Source organism: Malania oleifera, chromosome 9 (genome assembly GCF_029873635.1).
Source record: "Malania oleifera isolate guangnan ecotype guangnan chromosome 9, ASM2987363v1, whole genome shotgun sequence".
NCBI classification, from domain to species: Eukaryota; Viridiplantae; Streptophyta; class Magnoliopsida; order Santalales; family Ximeniaceae; genus Malania; species Malania oleifera.
The window spans coordinates 2,898,086-2,906,547 of NC_080425.1; the positions used below are offsets into that span (position 1 = coordinate 2,898,086).

At 32.4% G+C, this 8,462-nt stretch overlaps 1 protein-coding gene across 1 annotated transcript; it reads left to right on the plus strand.

Annotated features, from left to right (window-relative positions):
• Positions 1-1,861: 1,861 nt before the first annotated feature.
• LOC131163920 (bax inhibitor 1-like) lies at positions 1,862-5,096 on the plus strand. Its single transcript, XM_058120745.1, has 6 exons — positions 1,862-2,177; positions 2,663-2,806; positions 2,897-2,988; positions 4,133-4,319; positions 4,443-4,598; positions 4,805-5,096. The coding sequence occupies exons 1-6, from the start codon at positions 2,055-2,057 to the stop codon at positions 4,853-4,855; spliced, it is 753 nt and encodes a 250-aa protein (XP_057976728.1). The 5' UTR covers positions 1,862-2,054; the 3' UTR covers positions 4,856-5,096.
• The last annotated feature ends 3,366 nt before the right edge of the window (positions 5,097-8,462 follow it).

The following is an 8,462-nucleotide window of genomic DNA, read 5'->3' on the forward strand; positions in this document are numbered from 1 at the left end:
GTTGAAATTATCATCAATACTTTTTAAAGAAAGAATTAATATTTATGGTGCAAAATTTGTTTTTTTAAACATTTTTGTATTTATATTTTGAAAATATTGTTTAATTATAATTTGTAAATCATAGTTTTTTGAGTTTTTAAAAATTAAATTAAAAATTTTAATTCTTGTAAACTAAAATTTTTATTTTTTTCCTAAATAGATTATTTTATTTTATTAGTAACATTATTCTTTAGATATTATTCAATTGTAACAAACTAAATCTGGTCATTTTCAAAAGTTTCTTTTTATATGTTAGAGGAATCATACTGATCGTTGAATGTGTTTGAAATGAAATTAGTGTCAATTTTGAATATGATTAACATATCAATTTATTTTCTTTTATATAATACTAACTAATAGATGTAATTTTAATGTGTTAAGGTATATTCTCAATAGAGACATTGTGAAATTGCTTCTCATTTTTCAATAATGCATAATTTCACATTTTTTTTCTTGATAAAACTAAAAAATAAAAGCATTTTAAGGATGTTTAATGGTGTTTATAATTTTTAAAACAAAATTTAGAACCAAAAACTAAAAATTTGATACTAATACATTATTTAACAGAAACAAAAAAATAAATATTTAATACACTGTACATTTTTGTTCTTAAATTGGAGAGCAAACAATTAAGGGATCGTTCAGTATCATTATCAAATATTAGAGAAACAAAAACAAAAAACTGAAAATAGAAACTAAAAAGTAGAAATCAGCAACTCGATTGGTTAACATTTATAAAACTAATAAAAATTTAAAAACTTTATTAAAAAAATGCTCACTTTCATCTTTAAGTCAAAATATTATAAAAATATTATTAAAATAATAAAATTACTCATAATACACATTAAAAAATTACTATAATAAAAATAAAATGTATTATAATTATTTTACTTAATTTTTCTGTTTTCAAAATTTACTTTATAGTAAAAATTTATTGAACGTGACATTTGAAAAATCGTAAAATTAATTTGTAATTGGTTTTGTTATTATTTTTTGAAATTTATGCATATTTTTATTTTAATTATATTTAAATTCAAATGATTATTTAATTTAAATTTAAATTTTAAAGTGTATAAAACAAATAATTTCATCCAAAAAAACTATATCTAGATATTAAAATTTCTGCCAATAGACTGTCAAAATAATTGAAAATCATAAAATCAAATTTTCAATTTTTTGGCAAACAGCTGAAAATAGCAATGAAAACAGAAAACTGACAATAAAAACAAACGCATTTTTATAATCTTTTTTTTTTTTTACAGTAGAGAAACAAAAATAAAAAACAAAAAACAGTGATGATACCAAATACACCATTATATAACACCCTAAATTTTTTTACTCTCAAGCCCTAAATAGTATGTCACTCTTTAGCCCTATAAATCCAACATTTGCACATATAAATTTAAAGCCTTAATAAATTAAAACATAAGGATTGAAAATTGATAATAATAATAATAATAATAGTCGATAATTTTTATCACTTAAAAATATTTTAAATTTAAAAAAATCAATTTCTATTTTAATTTTTCTATGTTCAAAATAAAACAATCCAATCTATAAAAGTAAATCTATGATATTTAATTCCCATTCAGTGTAATTATAATTTATTTTTTATTTTTTAGTAAAAATTTACAATGAAAATAAAATGAATAACATAGACAATTTTTTTTTAAATCTTTTTTAACTATATTGTAACAAAAAAAAAAAAAAAAGCAAGAAACAAAGATAATACCAACAATTTAGTGTGATCCGGGTAAAGATCCGAATTTGCCGGGTAGAAAATAAATTCAAATAGAAGGGTAAAATGGTAAATTCAAAAAATGATGAAAGCCTAGAAGTTTCCCGTGAACGTTCCCTGTGAAGATTTTCCCTCTATTTATATTCGACAGTAGACAGGATTCCCATTTTCACAACAAACTTCCGTTTACCTCATATATTTCCATCTTCTCTCTTTTGGATTTTCGGATCTCTCGCTGAAAGCGTTCGGTTTTGGATTTAGAATTGGAAGTACAGCCATGGATGCATTCACGTCGTTCTTCGATTCTCAATCTCAATCGGCTTCTCGCTCCGGTTGGAGCTATGATTCTCTCAAGAACTTCCGCCAGATCTCTCCTCGCGTCCAGACCCATCTCAAGCAGGTCTTCTCGCAACCTGAATTGATTTGTTTTTTTGTTAATTTTTCGGGGTTGGTTTTCTGGAAATTTAGGGAAAAGGAAAGAAATGTAAATTTTGATGGTTTTCTTGACTTTATTTGGTTTGGGATCGGGAAAAACATAAGAATGTTAATTTGATCCAACGAGATGCAGTGTTATTTTAGTTCAAACAAGAGGAGGATTGATCTCCCTCCGAAAAGATCATTAATATAAATTCAGAAAATCTTGGTTTCATTTCTACATATTAGGGTTAGGTTTGCTTTCAATCTTGGTGAAATTTGTTTTGTTGGTTTTTTTTTTTTTTTTTCATTTGTGTTGTCTGCGCTGAATTTCTTTGTAATTTCGGCTCTCTCTCTCTCTCTCTCTCGCAGACAAAATTTGATATTGCTGTCTACGAAATTGATTTGTTATTGTTTGACGAAATTTTCGTTTTTCCCTAAATTTTTATTTTTATTCTTAATTTTATGTAGGTCTATCTCACCTTATGTTGCGCTCTGATTGCTTCTGCTGTTGGGGCTTATCTCCATATCATGTGGAACATTGGCGGCCTTCTCACTACACTCGCATGTGTTGGAAGCATGGTTTGGCTTCTGTCGATCCCTCCTCATGAAGAGGTACAAGTCTATTTGGTTTTGGTATTTTACGTTGTGAGGATCTTATTCAGTCGTTAACACTGACTCTGTTATCTCTCCCTTAATGAACAGCAAAAGCGGGTTGCTTTGTTAATGGCGGCTGCAGTATTTGAAGGGGCTTCTGTTGGTCCTTTAGTTGATTTGGCTATTGAGATAGATCCAAGGTATGCTTGCAGCTGTTCATCAATTGCATCCCATCTTTATTTGGTTGTTAAATTAGCTTCTTCTTTTGATATAGCCATGTTTCGGATATCCTTGGTTCCTCGTAAACTTTAAATAGTTATGTAATCATCTTCTCAATATGCCATTATTTTCTTACTAGCAAATTGATGACCTTAAATTTACTGCCGTCTGTGGATCTCAAATTCAAAATCTATTTAGAAGAAGTCTGGTTTTTTGCCAACCAGTTTTCCTACTAAGGATCCAAAATGTCGCCTTGTTACATATTTTGATTACCCTCCATCCACTCCCCCCATTTCTATGCGTTTTAGGAGAGAATTTTTGTGTGTTGTGGAGAGAATTTTTGTGTGTTGGGGTTGTTTTTACGTGTTTTGTAGGGGTGGTTGCAGTGTGGTGGTGGCTTTTAATTGGTGATTAGAATAACATATTTGCCAGTTTTTGTATTGAGGTGCGCCTTTCAAATGTGATTCTGTAGTGGTTTCTTGTGGGCGTGATGCTGTGGTAATGGCTTTTAATGGAATTATAATAACGTATTTGGTGCTATATTTGAGGTGCAATTTCGAAATGTGAATCAGGGTACAGTGACCTACATGTCTTTTTTCCCCATTTAAAAGAGGGGGGTTGGGGTTGGGGTTGGTCACGGCTTGGTTATGGTAGGTTTGTGGTCAAATCTTGCTATAAAATAAACAATTGATAAATAAAATTCACTATGTGGATCATGCTGTTCAAATTGGTTGACTTCAACTTTAATGTGTATTATTTTATTATTTGGTCTCTCGCCTGGTAAAGAATTTGAATGATAGAAATTCACTGCCTGACCATGTTGCCATGCCTGGGAATCCTAACGTGCGTAACTTGCTCGCCCAAGTGTATTCATGCTTGCTTTGTAAAATTTTTATATGGTATCAGAATATGCATGTCAGTAGAAAAAATCATTTTTCACTTCAATTTTGGAGTATGATAGGCCTCATTTTTATCTATACATATGCTTTTCGTTTAGAATTAATTGAAGGGTCGGTTGGTAGGAACTTTATTCCTCAGAATATATATATATTTTTTTGACTGCTTTGTTTCAGACATTGAAATCAATACGGTGATGTTCAACAAAAATATTTTTCCAAATTGCAGCATTTTGATCAGTGCATTTGTTGGGTCTGCGGTGGCCTTTGGTTGTTTCTCGGCGGCAGCAATGTTAGCCAGGCGCAGGGAGTACCTCTACCTAGGAGGCCTCCTGTCCTCTGGTCTCTCAATCCTCATGTGGTTGCACTTTGCCTCGTCCATCTTTGGGGGATCTGCAGCAATCTTTAAATTCGAGGTGGGAGAAGAGAAAAGAGTAGTATTTACATTGTAAACAATAATCAAATCTTTTTATGGCTGCTGACAAGTAGAATATGAAAATTCCTAATAACAGTTCCCGTTTCTATGGTTTATTATGCAGTTATATTTCGGCCTGTTGGTGTTTGTGGGCTACATGGTGGTGGACACCCAGGATATGATTGAGAAAGCTCATCTTGGAGATCTTGACTACGTGAAGCACGCCCTCACCCTTTTCACTGATTTTGTAGCTGTTTTTGTCAGAATCCTCATTATCATGGTGAGTTAACATTGCTTCTAGGAAGACAAATTAAACAATAATGAGAAGGTCTCTTGAATTTGAATAAAGCTGTAGTATAAAAACTGTGTTTTGAGTTCTATTCAAGTTTTCGTTTTTCAAATTTACAGCTCCAAAGTTGTGTTCTCAAATACTGTACAAACCAATTCTTTTGAGGTTCCTAATGGTCATGTTTGTTTGTGATGCAGTTGAAGAACTCGAATGAGAGGACCGAGAAGAAGAAGAAGAGAAGAGATTGATAAATCTCTTGGAGTTGCCGACTGGTGGGAGGTTTGAGAGGGTGAAGGTGGCTTTTGCATGAATCAAACTAGTTGTCTATAAATAAGTTTTCATTTCACGCCTGTTTTTTTCTCTTTCCTTTTAAAGCCTGAGAACTGAACATCATGTGTTAGGCGTTGGGTGTAGTTATTTGGTAGGTGGTGTTGGCAGGGGTTGTGTGATCAAATGCTTGAAAACATTAACTGTTGATTTGGCCCTCTATATTTTGATTTCTCTGCAGTTTTCAATATATAGATATTATAATACTTAATAATGGCTCTTGCCTTGCCCGCATTGCATAATGAGCTATAATACTCTCTGCGTTCTGTAAAGCAGAAGGAAGAAAGGAAACCTGCAAATTTTCCCTTTACAAATTGGATATGAAATCTAATGAGAAATTGTTTCTCTTTTTAGGTATTATTGGGCACAAGGCATTTCTCTTTTTATGGTTGTGTTGGTTTTTTTGAATTGCTAATAACAGTGGTTGCAATTTGCTCAAATATATGAATATTTTTAGTCAATTGTTGATACTGGGCTTGGGCAACGAACATATTTCTCTCAAATATGGAATTTTTGAAATTTCTTTGAAAAATAAAACAAGATGCTGATTTTAACTATTAACCATAATTTATGAAAAAAAAATATGTATATTAATAATAGTATTGATAATTCAAAATTGTCTCAAGCAGTCGGCTTATATTTCAAGATAATGGTCAAATAGTCTAATGATAGGAAGTAAAGTTCTTTAAATTTTATCATTGACAATATTAAAACAATTAAAAATAAAATTAAAAGAGCAATGCTTTTAAGTTTATGGAGTGACAAGTTAGTGTTTTTGCATTCCTTTTGAAATGGGATCCTTATACTAACCTTCACGTCAGAGATTTTTTTGGGTATTACCCTTATTTTACAAGTTATCTTTTGAAATAAAGAATGTGAGGGTCATAGAAATTATAGAAAGGAGTGAAGAGAGGGATGTAAATTAGAGGAGTTAGATTAAGGGCGGAGGGAGAGAGAGGAAGGCATTTGAGCCAGTTTAGCATTTGACTATTGCCACTGAAATTTGTTGAATCAGGTTAGACCGCCTCAATTCTACAACTACAAAAAATAAGTTCAAGACATTAATCCTAATTATAAAAAACATTTAACATAAGTTTTGGGAGTTTTCAAATACCAAGGAGTCTAATTACTATAATTGATTTTTCTGAGGTGGCCACTAGTAATTCTTCGGACAGGCACAATAAGTGATTTGCCTTTCTAATTTTCAATCTACCATGTCCCTGTCACCATATTCTAATAGATGAAACAAAGATTGAACAAACAATTTGTTATAAATGAAACATAATTCGTGAGAAAAAAGAAAAGAAAAGAGGGTCTTTCTTACAAGCATGTTAACTAGGAGTTGATGCTGTAATTAATTAAGCAAACTAGTTTGGGAAAAAGCATATTTATCCAAGTCTCCATGTAAAAGTAACAATATTGAAAAATTCAACTGTTTTTCATTAACTAGAGCTTGGATGTAATCCTCGTGGAACTGTACAAACTAATCGAAGTATAAGATCTCATTTGGAGTTTGGGTTTTGGCCTACTAGAGAGAACTGTTACCTTTTCACTTTTTAACGTTATAGAATGCATATGCAATTATCTAGTTTTTAGCATTTGAGATGTGTAGGATTTGGGCTTTTTTCTGAGGAAAATAGTTTCCAAGAGATTCAAAGAGACTGGAGGAATATATTGGTTTGTCGAGCTTCTCCTTTTTCTTTGGATTTTCGTTGTTTTTTCTGGTTTGTTCTAGGTTTTTGTCGGGAGAGATATTATTCATAGCAAATTTGATGTTTGTAATGTTACCATTTCAATGAAAACCAATCAATCGAATAGTCATGCTCTAAACAGGTTTTGTGATAATGCAAGAACACATGCTCATTTGCTCATCACTAAAAAATGTCATTTTTGAGAAGATGGAATGTTGGTGAACTACTAACTGCATATAAGATTCTATTCATTAATTAATCCAAGATATTCCCATATTGAATGAAGACATCCTCGTGGTTTTTCTCTAAGTGGTAATATTTCACTAAGCACTGGGAAATCATTCAATGCAAAATTAATCTCAAGTGGCATAACACGACCTAGAACATGCGAAGAGTATGCTACCATCTCATTGTCAAACGAATGCACACCTTCACGAGTCATGCTTTTAATGGAATAGGCAAGAAACAAAATCAACAATCAAAAATATGTGCACATATTGGGCTCTGCCTTTCTTAGTTTGTAATTAATTGAGCACGAACCGGAGACTTGTGGATTCAATGGTTATCCCCCCGCTCCCAAAGAGAAGGCCAGGGTTCCAAATTCTAATCCTTCAAATAGAAGAAAGGGGTGGGGTTAGTGTTGGGACTTGGGAAAGATTTATGGCTGCCTGTATGGGGGAACTTCCATACAACTAGCCATGGAAGGGGAAAAAAAATGAGCACATCCAAAATGCAGTGGATTATATGATATCATAAGTAGACGAGGAAGTTAAAAGGTGATATGCCCTGTTAAAATTCTTTAACACCATAGAATTTTTACCTGATAAAACTTTAGCATCTCATCTCTCTTTTCTCCATTGTTGGGGTCACCATATTTGAAACTAATTCAAATGATTACTTGATTTGGACTTTAGCATAGGGATGAAAACAGGGCGGATCGAAATAAGATGACCATTACTACTGCCCCAAATCCACCTAAAAAAGCATCAGACGGTTGGTTGAGTAATTCAAATCCAAATCCAACCAAGACATCTGTTTAAACTGCAGCAAAACTCTCTTCCCCCCCTCCTAAGTCCTATTTATATATATATATATATATATATATATATATATATATATATATTTTTTTTCAAATGAGGCATTAATCGAGGTGAGGCAAATTTGGAGTAGGAAAATCCCCAAAACCACCTCAGATCACTGAAATTTCATCAACTATTGCCTCATTTTTGTTTAGGAACTCCCAAATCTGCCCCTATTGGTGCATATAAAGACAGGATCTCCGCTGACATGGACCCATTTGCATCCCGACTCTGGAATTTTTTTTTAATAAAAGAAATATATATTCATTGAGACAAACTCCATCTGCAATGTACTTAATGTCCTAATTTTCATACACAATTGGTCACAAGCTCAGGTAAAGGAGGAGGGTTGCGTTAGGTAGCTGACAGCAAGTGTAAAATTTGTCAAATCATTAAGATATAAATCCTTACTAAAAATTGTTGGGGCGCCCCCTACGAGCGACACCTTGTACTTGTATCACTCGGGTGTAGTGAAAAGTGAGCGAGGGTGGGTTAGATCGGCGCCCCGAAGCGACGCACCGTGTCAGCGCTCGGGTATTGTATCAAATATGCGAGAGTTCTTACATCATTTTGGACGTGGGCAGGTAAAAACGTTAGTTTGAAAAACTATGATTAAATTAGTAACTTGGAATATAAGGACACTTACGGGTAAAAGCAAAGAAATTGTGGACACAGTGATCAGAAAAAGAATTAATATAATTTACTTTCAAGAAACTAAGTGGACGGGGGAGAAAGTTTGAGAAATTAATAAATCAGAA